Source organism: Perognathus longimembris, chromosome 2 (assembly GCF_023159225.1).
Source record: "Perognathus longimembris pacificus isolate PPM17 chromosome 2, ASM2315922v1, whole genome shotgun sequence".
In the NCBI taxonomy this organism is placed as follows: domain Eukaryota; kingdom Metazoa; phylum Chordata; class Mammalia; order Rodentia; family Heteromyidae; genus Perognathus; species Perognathus longimembris.
Window position 1 is genome coordinate 145,539,893 of NC_063162.1, and position 15,224 is coordinate 145,555,116.

At 55.5% G+C, this 15,224-nt stretch overlaps 1 protein-coding gene across 1 annotated transcript; it reads left to right on the top strand.

Moving 5' to 3' along the window:
- Positions 1-640: 640 nt before the first annotated feature.
- Ephb6 (EPH receptor B6) lies at positions 641-15,174 on the top strand. The gene is made up of 17 exons (XM_048340375.1): positions 641-939; positions 8,251-8,426; positions 8,685-8,749; positions 9,038-9,836; positions 10,398-10,553; positions 10,698-11,048; positions 11,177-11,301; positions 11,407-11,569; positions 11,915-12,029; positions 12,256-12,308; positions 12,495-12,614; positions 12,735-12,982; positions 13,204-13,377; positions 13,838-13,987; positions 14,250-14,443; positions 14,568-14,723; positions 14,854-15,174. The coding sequence occupies exons 2-17, from the start codon at positions 8,327-8,329 to the stop codon at positions 14,960-14,962; spliced, it is 3,078 nt and encodes a 1,025-aa protein (XP_048196332.1). The 5' UTR covers positions 641-939; positions 8,251-8,326; the 3' UTR covers positions 14,963-15,174.
- The last annotated feature ends 50 nt before the right edge of the window (positions 15,175-15,224 follow it).

Sequence of the window (15,224 nt, forward strand, 5' to 3'; positions counted from 1 at the left end):
CGGGGAAGCAGAGTCACAAGCCCCAACACCGACCCCGATCCACACGCCCAAGGGGTGAAGAGTTCGAGGCCCGCGCGGGGTGGCATTCCTCCTCAGATCCAACCCCCCCACCCCACCCCCTCTCCAAGACTCGGCCTGCTGCCACCAGGCACCGCCGAGATTTCGTTGACTCTTCCCTCCACCCCCTTCTCCTTCTCGGCTCACGCCCACCTCGGTTCGAACCCGAGTGGGAAGCCCCCGCCGTGTTAGTTTCTGGAGTTAGAGCCAGAAAAGAGAGCGGGGAGGCGCCGTGGGGACGTGGCGCAGCCCGGGGCGTCCGCTCCCCGCCAGTTGCGCTTGGCAAAGCTTTGAGTGCGGGTCTTGAACCCACCTTTCCCGCCGCCCCGCGCCGCCCCAGCCCGGCCCGGAGCCCCGGCGGATCCCGGGCGCGCCCCGCATCTCTCCCCCGCGCGCCGCGCGGAGCGAGGGGCGCCGCGCACCGGCGTCCACGGCCGGGGAGGGCGGGCTCGGCTCCCGGAAGAGCGGAGGGAGCGGGAGGGCGGCCCGAGGGGCCGGGCGGGGAGGGGACGCGGAGGGGGCGGGCCGGGCTACGATCGCTCCAGCCACGGCTCCGGAGCGGCGGGCGCGCCGAGACCCGCGACCCGGCTCGGGGACGGCGATCGCCACGCAGGGGCCCTTGGAGGTCCACCTCCCCCCTCCCCGCGCCCCAACACACACACACACCCTGCCGCCGGGGATTCGCCTCCACACCAGCCGCTGACACCGGCTCCCCGTCCACCCCGCAGCCGTGGACTGCCCCGGCGCCTGGAGGACCTGGGCCTCGGGTGAACGGGGTCCCTGGACCCGAGAGGACGCGCGCGGCTCTGGGGAGAGGTCCGGGATCCGCGGGCGCCGCGGCCTCGGGGGCGCAGAGCGCACGGAGCTGAGGCCGGCAGCAAGGTGAGCCCCGGGAATCGCCAGCGGCTTGGGGGGGGCGGGGGGGGGGGGACCGGGGTCAGTGTGCCTGCGGACAGGGGAGACTCAGGTTCGCAAAGTAGATGATCCCCCAGTCAGGGCCTGGGCACACCCTGGGGGGGGGGTTACCTCCCTGGGGGCAGTATTAGGTATTCCCCCTAAAGGGGCTGGCAGGGATTTTTAAGGGGTGTTGAACTCTTCTTCCCCACCCCACCCACAGCGGCGGCCTTCATGGATGCCCCACGACCCTGGATGTTAGGGTCCCCCTCCGCCACGTTCCCAGAGACATGTCTCCGGCTTTGGCCCTGGGGTCCTGACCTGGGGGTTGGGGGGGGGGGTGGTCCTTCCCAAAGGCCGGGCTCTGAGCATTCTGGAAAGGAATACCCACCCTAACTCTAGTGAGATCTCTCCCATACCCTAGGAGCTGGGAGGAGCCAGAAAGCTGATCCCCTGTGTCCCCCACCCCCTCCCAGCACACTTACCCCCCCCCCCCAGGTATTAGCTTGGATTCCGCTCCCCTCCCAGACAACCCCTACACCCACCCCAATTGCAACCAGAGTCTCTCTCCTGTTCCTGCTCAGGGCTCCACCCCCTCCCTGCATCTGGGTGCTAGGCCCTGCGTGCCCTGTGCCCGCACTCCTGCCTGCTGATCTTGGCAGTCTGGCACCCTCTCTCCTCCCATCCCTGGGGGAGCTGGCACGGGCCCAGCGGAGCTGATGTTGTAATGTCCCTGGCAGTGCCCATGCAGAAGGTCTGCCCGGCCAGTTCCCAATCAGTGAACTCAGGCCTTCTACCCGCCATGGGAGCTTGACTCAGGCTTGGGAATGGGAGATGGTGGCTCTGAGCTGAGAGACCAGAGGCAGGGAGGGGAGGGGGCTATTAAGTCCAGGGCGGCAACCCTGCTAATGGGACACTGGGGACTTGGTGCTGCTCAGCTGAGCATCAAACTTTTTTTTTGGGGGCGGGGGGAGGGCAGTGGACATTTTCCTTGAAGGAAGATTGGGATGTGTGGTCTTAAGTACAAACCTACCGAAATGACCTAGGGAGAAGGTTATTCCTTTTGTTTGTTGGTCTGTTAAGGGTGTAAGAAGATGGCAAAGTCGCTGAAGCTTCCAGAATGCTGGGAGCCATAGGCTGAGATGGCTGAGTACTGGGACAGCAAGCAGCCCTCCCAGTTCCAGTTCCTCTCAGTTCCTTTGGCCCTAGGCCTGGAGGGCGACTGGAATGGCATCTGCACTCCAGGTGGAAAGGGATTGGCCCTGTATGGAAGGCAGGAAGCCTTGGTTTCCCTTTCTCTGGCTCTTTCTCTAAGATCAAGTATTTCTCTAGAAGCATCCCCCAACGGTCCAGTTCCCAGCCAGACTTGGGGTGCAGCAGGACCTACAGAAAAGGGACAGGAGCTCCCAGGACTCCCCCTTCCCTGCCCACCACAGATCCAGCCATGAAAGGCATGCTCTGGCATACACAAACACACCTCCCAGCTGCCTGCTGCCACCCACCCCATCTCATTCACACCCCTTATCCTCCAGCCAGGTAGACATGTCCCCAGGCACCTGCAGACAGGGGTGCTGCTGCTTGCACTCAGTAACTTTTGCCACCACCTTTCACTCCTCATCCCTTCTGCACATTGACCACTTGTTCCAGAACTCTCCCTAGCAGCACTGTCTCCCAGAGACATCCATCTGCCTGGGCAATGCATAGTCAGAATGGCTCATTCTCTGCTGCTGTCTCGCTAGACCCTGGCACTGACTGCATCTTAAAAGCTTTCCTAGCCCTGGGAGTAGGAGGCACCTGTGTCTGAGCACGCATGCACGGGAGGGCATTCTGAGAGGCTGGAGGCCTCCAGGAACAGCCTGGACAGAAGGGAGGTCAAGAGCCAGAGGACAGCTGCCTCCTCCTCCCTGTCTGTCTTAGCTGTCACCTTAAAGCCTGATGGGATTCTTTTCAAGGCAGAAGGCCAGAGCACGGAGACAGCTTCTCTGAGGATCTCCAGAATACAGATGAAAGCATAGAGGCTGAGCAAGGATTATGCTGGCATTTCCTGGGCGTTGAACAGCTGATGAGCAGGACAGAGTAGAGGGTCATGGCTGACCCCTCCCACGCTCACCCTGAGGTTAACAGGTGTAAGAACCAGAGCAGCCACCACCACAGACCTAAACCCACTGGCCTGCTGGTCCTCGTGCACACGCCCTGCCCTTCTGGACAGCAGTCAGCCTTGCTGTCGGGTGTCGCATTGTTCCTCTCTTCTTCTTCTAGCAGTGATACCCTTCTGATAGGTTAGCGGCCACCACCTCACCCCTCCCTTGCCTTTTCCTTCTGCAGTCCCAATTCTTAACTTGACATTGTGGGAGAGAAGCATGAGGCTGATTTGAACTTCTTGAGAGAGGGGTTTAGAGAGAATCCAGGGATAAAAGTTTATCATGCCTTCCCTCTCAAGCTCTATGTTCTTCTTAGCATCAAAGATCCTTAGATATTTGCAAACCCAGAAGGCAGAAGGTAAAAGGAAGAAGGGATTCCATGTAAACAGAAGCTGTGTTTGTCTATGTTATAAATGCATCTTCCTTTCCTTGTTTAGATTTTTAACTATAAAAATAAGGTATGCTGTTGTAACAAGAAGAAAATTCACAGAGGTGTAAGACAAAGTTAATTATCCCCACCTACATTCTCCATCTCCACCTCCTACAACAGCCAATTTTAATGATCTAATATATCTCTGTCATACCTTCTTCTAAGCCAATTTGGCTTACATGATCAATTTTTTTAAGAAAAAATTACTTTGTGGATTGAGATGCAGAAACTCTATTAAATAAGCCGGATTTGCTTTACAAAGTATAGGTACTTAACATTTAATTTTAGCAGTTAATTTTTAAAGCTGTTACAGATTTGCTAATTGAATTTGCTTTCAGATCTTTCATTTTTCAGAGAACAGACTGCATAAGCAATGCTTTCTGAGCTAAATTTCTACACATCTCTAACTTTTGCCAGTTTCTGGAAATACAATACAACCTTGCTGCCCAAGACCTTGCCTTGATTTTATAAACCACAGAAATGTGACAGGCTCTCGCGTCTCCACTGTATCAAAAAGACAGAAAGTGTTGTCTCCAGAAACAGAGCTGGGATTTTTTTTTTTTAATAGCAGGAAACTTTGTCTAATCAGTCTCATTTTCTGAGCTATCATTTTACATCCATATTTTTTGCTGCTTTGAGTGTTTTATATTTTTAAAACTTTGTACACATTTGAAACATGAATGTTTTCCTGATTGAGATCAGTTTTCTGCACTTTTTTTTGTGTTGCAGGATTTCAAAACCCTGGCCAGTTCTTTTCATGAGCTGTAGTAGATAGAGGAATTGCAGGGAGGCTGGTAGAAGGAGGCGTGAGGAATCTGGCCTTACAGCTGGCATCTTCCACAGGTCTCTACCTTTGTGTGTTTGCAGGGACTGATGCACTTCGCTGTGTCCAGAATGCTCTCCTGGACCAAATACAGACATGTTGCATATCCACAACCAATGATGCTGTCTTTGCAAGTCATTTTCTAAGTCCTGCCTGTTTAATATTCCAGGCATGAGCAGTCCTTGTGTTCTTGTCTCCTGTTTTTCTACCTTTGATACTTGCTTCAGAAGAATCTGCAGTGGTATGAATTAGTTGACAGCAATTTATTCCATATCTTAAGCTTTCCTCTTCTCTTTTTTTTCCCCATGCTCATAAGACAGATACACTCACATTATTTTTATATATTAAAAATAATCATTGATTTGTCAGATAAGCAAGACCTAATCTAACTGCCTGTTCTGACTCAGCATTTTTCTCCCTTCCCAGAAGACACTTATTTTTAATTTTCAATATTCTGAGTCTGAATCTGAAAGGCATTCTCATCAAATATCAGAACACATTTCCGGGTACTTTAAGATCTTTGTTTCTTTTAATTGACTATCTTTGTTCTTAGTAAAATTTCGGGGGGAAAAATGGCTCAAGCAGCAATCTACATGTAGTGTTTCCATTTTATTCTTTCTGATTCTTGAAGACAGAATCTAAGTGTCTTTAGCATATTTTATAACTGCTTTTACTCTTTTCGAGATCTTTTGGAGAAAGGCCAACTTCATGTTGTCATAAAGATGCATGATAGGGCCATGCTAGAACACCATATTACAGTCACAAAACAGAGATACGTTTATGTATCATCAAAGCCAAGATCTTGCCCTTCCCCATCTTCTAGAATGTTCCATGTTGTACAACCAATATTTCTGGTAGTTCGTCTTTTCCTGTCTTGTATTACACTCTTTTAAACAACAACAGCAAAAAAAAAATCACCATGATGTTAACAAAATATTTATGATTTCTTCTTCATGATTGTGTAGTTGTAAGTTTAGGTGGGCAGTGCGTATTGTTACTCTGTGTACAGATTACAGAGTGCATTCATGTTCTGCCTGAAAGAGCCTATCTTCTGGGAAAACAGTAAAACAATCTTCCTTGCCTACAAGCTTGCTTTGGGCATATTCTGTTCTTGATAAGAGTGTTCTTGAAGTCTGTGGCACTGGACAGAAACTGATTTGCTTTGGTGTGTCAAGCATGTCCTCCAATGAAGGAATTATGATTTGGAGCCATGAATTATCCCAGATATTTACTAAACAATTGTTGTTGGCAGGCCAGCATTATGGAAATGAAGAGGGCTTTGTATGCTCTTATTCCATTATCTCCCTTTTCTTCTCTGGTGCCTGTAGGTAATCTGTGAATGATCCTCGCAGCATTTAGGAGATATTTGACGAGAATCTCTTTTTTTAAAAACTTATTAAGGAACTACTTATTATGTGGATGTACCTCTTAGTTGTTTCCATAGGCTCTGAATTGAATTATTTGGGGCCTGGAGTATCAGAGAGGTGGGAGATTTTGGTGACTAATTGGAAGATGCCAACTATTCACCAGCCCACAAGAATGTAGAAAAGGTGTTGCTTCAAGATAGCTTCATGAGGCTGACGCTGAAGGTTTCATCTTACAGCATAGTCACCATCACCCGAAGAGAAATTAAATGTGCAAGAATTAAATTATGCATTTTATTATTGATCACAGTTAAGTGTAATTTCATGGCTTGATTTTGGTTCCATTGAAAAACATGTGTTGTCTTCTGTCACTGAGTCATAAGGCCTCACATACCCAGGGGGCAAGTCCTCTCTTGTGAACTATGTGAGCAGCATGCCTCCCATTTTCTTTTCTCAACAGTAGTAAATTAGTCCATTTCTCTTGTCTAAACAACACACACAGGCATTGAGAGAGAACTGCAGAGAGAGACAGAGTACCACCCATCTCTAGGTCACTAAGCTTTCTGCTTTCTGCTTAGTGACCTAGAGATTCCCAGCCCTTTCTTCTTCTTGGGACCCTAAGGCCACCCCCGTGGGTATCGGCTTGTAGGCATAGCGCTGTGGCTTTCAAAGACTCACGACGGGTTTCCTAAGCGAGGTAGCTAATGCACAGTACAGAGAAATGACTCTTAGGGCATAACCAGTATTTTTGATTCATCTTACTAGAAAGTTAACTATAATCTTAAAGGAAATTTTTCATGATTGAGTTGAAAAGATATTACATGCACAAAAAGTTTTTAAATGTAGAACTTAAAGAGAATACAACAAAAATAAATCTCCCTGTGCCCCGCCCCCCCGTCCTCTTCTTTTTCGTTCTCCTCAAGTTGCATATATCCCTCCAGAAATACCCTTCTATACATATGTATTTGTTCTTCCTAAGCTTGAAAGTGGGAGATGACACTGTTTTTCACATCCTCCTTTCACGTGGAAATCATTTTCATATCTGCACATCAACAGCCCATGTGCCTTGTTAAGAATGTGTCATAATCTCCTAACCATCTTTCTATCCATAGACAGGCTTTCCCCTGTAAGCATCTCGCAGAAGCTCGTGCTGGTATACTAGGCTCAGGCCTGTAATCTCAGCTACACAGGAGCCTGAGATCCGAGGATCAAAGTTTGAAGCCAGACTAGGCAGGGAAGTTTTTAAGATGCTTATCTCCAATGAACCACCAAAAAAGGCAGAAGTGGAATGTGGCTCAAGTGGTAGAGCATTAACTTTGAGAAAAAAAAAAAGGCAAGGGAAAGCACTCTGGCCTTGAGTTCAAACCCGAGTATATATAGACACACACACACATACACACAAGTCACATGACATGTGAACCGCTAAGCAGCCACACCGAGAGGAAACCCTATTGCTCGTACTTTCTCCAACATGGTGTAGTATCCATCTCATAGGGAGCAATGATGTCATAGAATCGATTCCACCTGCAATAACAAACATGTCACAGATCAAGTGACTTATAAACAATTAAAAGTGATTTGCTAGTGTTCTGAAGGCCGGTCTGGGATCAGGAGTGCTGGCCTGACTTGGCTCCTGTGAGGGCACCCTTCCTTGGTTGTAAATTGTTCTTTCATAAGATGGAGAGTAAGCAGGAAATTCCTTTGGGGCCTCTTTTCTAAGACCACTAATCCCATTCGTATAAATCCTCATGACTTTAATTATCTCCCAGAGGCCCTGCCTCTTAATACCATCACACAGTGGCCAGAGTATAAACATCCGATCCGTAACAAACGGCATGTCCCTGGTATCCTAACAGACCTTCCTTTAAATGTGAGCAAATGATGGATCTTTTCCTATGTTATATACTTATTCTGTGAACTGGGGGCGGGGGGGGGTTGCCCGTTAGGGAAGAGAACCTCTGTTCAGAGAGTGTGCCTACATCACTATCCTTTTCTTACACAACCTCATCTATCCTCCAGAGTCTTGATGCCTGTGCTCTTTCTACATCTGTTCTACCTTCTCTCCCTCATCCCCCACAACGTCTCTGTGTGTCCCTCTCACATCGCTGCCTCTGTGAAATGTCTGGAGCACCCACAGTGGTTTTATGGGGGGCGGGGGTGGCACTGTGTGAATTCACGTGTCTTTAAGGACAGAGAAGCCTCTGAGCCACCTGTCTTTAACAAGAACAGTCTTCTAATTTCCATACAGGGTAACTGGTAGAGTAAGGGAGGAGAGTAAATGAGAAAATTGGAGTGACTTCTTGCAGAAGTAAAGAGTAAAACTGAGCTGGCTCTGCCCTATGTTCCTCTAAGGGGACCCCTAAGACACATTCACATAGCGAGCAGGGCTCCCCAACCTGGTACGTGATCTCCCGTGAAGGTCGAATCTGCCTGACTCACTACAGACAGCGAGAGCTGAAATGATCCAGGATCGGCTGTGGGCACCTGGGCTGTGTACGCACTTTCCCCTCTCCTATCCCTTCTGATTCTGGGTCTCTCTAGGAAGCAATCTTGGCTGCAGCCCCACCGGGGAGCAGGGTGATGGCCGGGACAATGGTGGGTGCCCTGAAGCTGTCCCATGGCTACTGAAGGGACGGTGCAGTCAGGGAACGGAGTGGCGGGCATGGTGTCCAGCCTGTGGATCCTGGTCCTGGGGCCCTCAGTTCTGGCTCTGGAAGGTAAGGAGAGGAGGCAGAGACCTTCCTTTATCAGTGCAGCTTAGGGCGGGTGGGAAGTAGGAGACTCAGAAAAGGCAGAAAAGAGGGCTGACTTCCATCCAAAGAGGAAAACGTGGGACCCTATCAGGTGTTTCAGAAACAGGATCCTGAAAGCGCACTCCTGCTGGCTACTTAAATGGACGTGGTTCTCCCTGGAGGCGGACTGGGGGTTCGTAGTGCTAGCTGGAGGTTCGGCAGCGTCCCTTTCTCTCTGGACAGAGGTATTGCTGGACACCACAGGAGAGACCTCTGAGATCGGCTGGCTCACCTACCCACCAGGTGGGGTGAGTGTCACTCTTCATTCCGAACTTAGCCTTTCTCCTTCTCCACCCATTCCTCCTTCCCCACCCCCTAGTCCCCTGGACAGTGCAGTTCAGCAAGGGATCCTGGGTAAAACGAGAAAGAGAAGACTGGCTCTGGAGGAACAGGATGGAAGGGCATCCTCTCCCTGCTCCGTTTGTCATTCATTGTAAGGCTCCACGGAATCGATGCAGCCCTCCCTCATCCCCAAGCAGCTAATACTTCTCCTGTCCGCCCTCCCCCCCCCCTTTGTCCCCCATCCCCTCCTGCAGTGGGATGAGGTGAGCGTTCTAGACGACCAGCGTCGCCTGACGAGGACCTTCGAGGCATGCCACGTGGCAGGGGCCCCTCCGGGCACTGCACAGGACAACTGGCTGCAGACCCACTTCGTGGAGCGGCGAGGGGCCCAGCGGGCCCACATCCGACTGCACTTCTCCGTGAGGGCGTGCTCCAGCCTGGGCGTGAGTGGGGGTGCCTGCCGCGAGACCTTCACGCTTTACTACCGTCAGGCTGAGGAGCCGGATGGCCTGGACAGCGTTTCCGCCTGGCATCTCAAACGCTGGACCAAGGTGGACACGATTGCGGCTGATGAGAGCTTTCCGGCCTCCTCCTCCTTCACCTCCTCCTCCTCCTCCACCTCGTCCTCCTCCTCCACGTGGACCGTGGGACCTCACAGGACCAGTCAGCAGCGAGCTGGACTGCAGTTGAATGTCAAAGAGCGGAGCTTTGGGCCTCTTACCCAACGTGGTTTCTATGTAGCCTTTCAGGACACCGGGGCCTGCCTGGCGCTCGTAGCGGTCAAGCTGTTCTCCTACACCTGCCCCACCGTTCTGCGTGCCTTTGCTTCCTTTCCCGAGACCCAAGCCAGTGGGGCTGGGGGGGCCTCCCTTGTAGCCGCCGTGGGCACCTGCGTGGCTCACGCAGAACCTGAGGAGGATGGAGTTGGGGGCCAGGCGGGGGGCAGTCCCCCCAGGCTGCACTGCAACGGGGAGGGCAAGTGGATGGTGGCCGTCGGGGGCTGCCGTTGCCAGCCTGGCCACCAGCCTGCGCGTGGAGACAAGATCTGCCAAGGTGAGCGCCGTGCCTGCCCCACCTGCTCAGCGCCTCCTTTGGGCTCCTCTCCCGAATGCCAACCTCGTGGTCAGGAAACCACCCGGCTTATTTCCCCAGTCTCATTTCCCAAAGCAGACAGAGTTAAATTTCAAAGCCACCCATAGCCATTGGGAAGAACCCCCCGGGGCTGCAAGCAATCCACACCTGTTGAGTTCGTGGGTTAGCTCAGGATGCGCTCCTTGGTCCTCTGCCGTGTCCTTGGGCAGGCATCTGGGAAGGAGGCGGAAGGGGGTGGTAGGTATGGAGAAGGACGAGGATAGCAGCAGAGGGAGGTCTTGCAGTCCAGCCTGGAACCAAACCTCTTCATCCGGGCCTTGTCCCCGCCTGCAGTCCCCAGCACACCTCACTTGTTCATGGGTGGAAGGCAATGCTTTCCTCCTGGGGGTAGGCCTCAGGATGGCTGGAGAACTGCCCAGAGGACGGGGGGCTGGGGGGGGGGGTCTGTGCAGGTGTGCTGGGGTCTCAGGAGGGGCAAATGGAAGGAGCATGCCATGTCTCTTCTCCTCTCTGTCTCCTCAGCCTGCCCCGGGGGCTCCTATAAGGCCTTGGCTGGGAATGGCCCCTGCTCTCCATGCCCAGTCCGCAGCCACGCCCCTGACCCCGCCGCTCCCGTGTGCCCCTGCCTCCAGGGCTTCTACAGGGCCACTTCCGACCCCCCCGAAGCCCCCTGCACTGGTAAGTCCCCACAGAGCACAGCATGGAAGACAGACTTGGAGTGGGGGCTCATGTGGGGTACAACATCAGGGAGAGAAGTGGGGTCCCGACTCCCACCTGTCTGGCCCACACCCTCCTGTCTCGCCCCCCCCCCCCCCGCCACAGGCCCTCCGTCGGCTCCCCGAGAACTGTGGTTCGAGGTACAAGGCTCAGCTCTCATGCTTCACTGGCGTTTGCCCCAGGAGTTGGGGGGCCGAGGGGACCTGCTCTTCAACGTCGTGTGCAAGGAGTGTGGAGGCCACCCGGAGGGCGGCGTCCGGGGTGCGTGTCGCCGCTGCAGGGACGAGGTGCATTTTGACCCCCGCCAGAGGGGATTGACCGAGAGCCGAGTATTGGTCGGGGGTCTCCGAGCACATGTACCCTACATCTTGGAAGTGCAGGCTGTCAACGGGGTGTCGGAGCTCAGCCCTGACCCTCCCCAGGCCGCAGCCATCAACGTCAGCACCAGCCACGAAGGTGAGCTCTCGGTCCCCCTGAAGGATAATCTTGCCTCAACTCCTCAGAGCCCCCATGCCCGCCCTCCAGTCCCCTTATCTGGGGACCAGAGACTCCCACCCCCTCCAACGCCCCGCCCTGCGGTTCAGTCCCCTCCGCAGTCCCCGTGGTGCACCAGGTGAGCCGGGCAGCCAACAGCATCACGGTGTCCTGGCCCCAGCCTGACCAGACAAACGGAAACATCCTAGACTACCAGCTCCGCTACTACGACCAGGTGGGCCTCCCCATGGGGAGGGCAGGTGTGGGGACTTGAGGGACCCCAGCGGGGGCCACGGAGGCCAGGCGTGACCTCGAGTGAATGAATGGCTGCCGCCCACAGGCAGAAGACGAATCTCACTCCTTCACCCTGACCAGCGAGACCAACACTGCCACTGTGACAAGGCTGAGCCCCGGGCACATCTATGGCTTCCAGGTGCGGGCACGGACTGCCGCTGGCCACGGACCCTATGGGGGAAAAGTCTATTTCCAGACGCTGCCTCAAGGTGAGGGGAGGCCTAGGTGGGCAAGAGGAAGGCCCAACTGTCCTTGCCATGACCTTGGCCCAGTCTCCTCCAAACCGGAGGCCCTGCCTGAGATAGGAGGATGCTGTGGCTGACCCCTGACCCCAAGGGCTGTCTTGGGGCGGGAGGAGGAATGCTTGTGGGATGGCGGACACACCTGTTGTGTGTGATCTGGGGGTTGTGGCATGTGACGTGTTGAGAGTGTGCGTGTACACGTGAGGGGTGTGTATTGCAGCAGTGTGTGCGCGTGCCCATTGTGTGTGTGCGGCTGCCCTCGCGTGTTTAGATGGGGCTTGGCCCCCTGTGACCCCAGCGCTGATCCCGCAGGTGAGCTGTCCTCTCAGCTCCCAGAGAAGTTGTCCTTGGTGATCGGCTCCATCCTGGGGGCCTTGGCCTTCCTCCTGCTGGCAGCCATCACGGTGCTGGCTGTCATCTTCCAGCGGTGAGACTCCCCCCACCACTCCCGCCCAACCTGCCCAGCCCCGTTCAAAATCCCTGTGACACGGCTCCCGGCCCGAACCCTATGCAGCCGTCGAGAGGAGGCGCCGGGCAGTGTCCTCTCCCCTCAGGGCCTTGGCTGGACAGACTTCCCAGTGGGGCGGTACTGGGCAGACACCAAGGGGCGGAAATGGGGGGCATCATTCCGGGGCTGCTGGTTTCTCCCTCAGGAAGCGGCGTGGGACAGGCTACACGGAGCAACTCCAGCAGTACAGCAGTCCAGGTGGGGTCACGGAGTGGGGCTGGGGTTAGGGGCCTGGGGCTGGGCACATCACATGCCTGGGAGATGGAAGGCGGGGGGCGGGGGGTAGGGGGGCTCTGGCCCATTTTCCAGAAGGGAGAAGGCATGTCTGAGCATATGGGCACCCAGCCTTGAAGCACACACCCTTAGAGCCTGTCCCGCCCGCAGGGCTTGGGGTCAAGTATTACATTGACCCCTCCACCTATGAGGACCCCTGCCAGGCCATCCGAGAGCTTGCACGGGAGGTGGACCCCGCGTATATCAAGATTGAAGAGGTCATTGGGGCAGGTACCACAGGGATGAGGAGGGTTGGGGGGGGTGGGATCTGGTAACCTCTGTCCCCTCCCTTGGTCCCTAACTACAAGGAACACCGTGGTCCTTCCTTGAACCCTATGCCTCTTCTCCCAGGCTCCTTTGGAGAAGTCCGCCGAGGCCGCCTGCAGCCCCGGGGGAGGCGGGAACAGGCTGTGGCCATCCAGGCCCTGTGGGCTGGGGGTGCCGAAAGCCTGCAGATGACCTTCCTGGGCCGGGCCGCCCTGCTGGGCCAGTTCCAGCACCCCAACATCCTGCGGCTGGAGGGCGTGGTCACCAAGAGCCGGCCTCTGATGGTGCTGACAGAGCTCATGGAGCTCGGGCCCCTGGACAGCTTCCTCAGGGTCAGTTCTGGCTTGCGGGGGTGGGGGGTGGTGGAAGGAGGAGGATTTCTGGGGTCTGGGCAAGAGCAGAGCTCTCTTCTCTTCCGGAGGGGTCCCGTGGCTGGGCTTCACTCCCTCCATTATTGTCTGCAGTGGGCGGCACCACATTCCCTCTGGTGCCATGCCGCCCCGCTGCCTTCCCCTGACCTCTGCCCCCCGCCCCCCCCCACCACGCCTTGCAGCAGCGGGAGGGCCAGTTCAGCAGCCTGCAGCTGGTGGCCATGCAGCGGGGCGTGGCCGCCGCCATGCAATACCTGTCCAGCTTCGCCTTCGTGCACCGCGCCCTCTCGGCCCAAAGCGTGCTGGTGAACAGCCACCTCGTCTGCAAAGTGGCCCGACTCGGCCACAACCCTCAGGTGAGTCCCGCATCGCGTGGGCTCCGCGTCCTTCCGCTGGAGGGGGAAATGGGGATCTGGGGTGGGCAACTCAGGCTGAATAATATAGAGTGTGTGTGTGTGTGTGTGTGTGTGTGTGTGTGTGTGTGTGTGAGGGGGGGACTGGAGGCCCCCCACCGTGATGGAAGAGGCAGAGGCAGTGGAGGGATTTCAGGGACGAATGCACGGAAAAGGGATTGGGGAGGACAGTACCCCCCCGTCACCCCCCCACACACATAGGGACCTGGGCCTAGCCATGCACGACCCCCCCCCCCGCCCCCAGCCTGTTTGCTGGCACGACCTCCTGTTCTCTGCATCTCAGCGTCTGCACCCTGTCACCATCCACCCCGCAGGCTGCTTAAGGAGATGCGAGCCCCTGAGCGCGGGCCCGAGCTGGGTCAGTGTGATTCTCTCTGTGCTCTTGTGGCCTCTGCCCTCGCAGGGTCCCGGGTCTCTGCTGCGCTGGGCCGCGCCCGAGGTCATCGTGCACGGGAAGCACAGCACGGCCAGCGACGTCTGGAGCTTTGGGATACTCATGTGGGAAGTGATGAGCTACGGGGAGCGGCCCTACTGGGACATGACGGAGCAGGAGGTGAGTGCTTGGCCTGGGACTCGATTTCCCTCACACCCGGCTGGGGCTTCTGTGCTCGAAAGCCCTCCGTTCCTTGGTCTGCTCACATTGTAAAGTCTCCACAGCTGGTGGTGAAAGGAAACCAGCTTTCTTTTCCTATTCCTTCCCCACTCCTGCCTCAGTGCTGCTCCTGATTCCAGTCTACCACCGCCCACCCCTTTCCCTCCTAACACTCCTCTCTACTAGCAATAGCTTCCCCTCGTCATGTTTCCTGACCCCCTAGGTACTAAATGCAATAGAACAGGAGTTCCGGCTGCCCCCACCTCCAGGTTGTCCACCCGGACTCCATCTGCTGATGCTTGACACGTGGCAGAAGGATCGTGCCCGGAGGCCTCACTTTGACCAACTGGTAGCTGCCTTTGACAAGATGATCCGCAAACCTGACACCCTGCAGGCTGACGGGGGCCCCGCGGACAGGTCTGGAGCTTGGGGATGGAGCCTGGGAAAACTGGGGAGGGTAGAGGCGAACCAGAAAGGAAACTGAGGACAGAGGGCGAAGAGGAAGAGGAGAGCTTGACCTGCTTGCTTCTCTCCACATTAGGCCTTCCCAGGCCCTCCTGAATCCTGTGGCCCTGGACTTCCCTTGCCTGGACTCACCCCAGGCCTGGCTTTCGGCCATTGGACTGGAATGCTATCAGGACAACTTCTCCAAGTTCGGCCTCTGCACCTTCAGTGATGTAGCTCAGCTGAGTCTGGAGTAAGTGGGGGCGGGGGGGACCAGAGGGAGGGAGGGCCTGGGGGTGAGGCCACTGGGCTTGACCTGAGGGGGGTTGCCTCTGAGATCTGGGAGAAGCGGGCCTCGATCTGATCTACTCCCTCCCCACCAGAGACCTGCCGGCCTTGGGCATCACCCTGGCCGGCCACCAGAAGAAGCTGCTGCATAACATCCAGCTCCTCCAGCAGCACCTGAGACAGCCGGGCTCCGTCGAGGTGTGAGTGAGGCCGGGGCAGGAAGCTGAGAGCTGGCGATACGATGGCCCAGTTCTGGATTCAGGGCCACGGAGACCATGAGGGGGATAGAAGCCAGGATCTATCCTGACTCCTGTGCCTGGCATTCGATGTTCAGCCGTCTAGACACTGCATTCCCCAGCCCCTGCCCTCCCACCGACCTCCCCCACATTAAAGAAAAAAAGAAGGGAATTTACAAGCTCAGGTGTGTCTAGGCCTGAGTCGGCAGGGAGGGTTTAGGGAGGCCTTG

Coding starts and splice junctions, on each gene's coding strand:
- Ephb6 (XM_048340375.1), top strand. CDS start 8,327: ATGGCTACTGAAGGGACGGTGCAGTCAGGGAACGGAGTGGCGGGCATG. Junction 10,554..10,697: donor CCCCGAAGCCCCCTGCACTG/GTAAGTCCCCAC, acceptor CCCCCGCCACAG/GCCCTCCGTCGGCTCCCCGA. Junction 13,378..13,837: donor GACTCGGCCACAACCCTCAG/GTGAGTCCCGCA, acceptor CTGCCCTCGCAG/GGTCCCGGGTCTCTGCTGCG.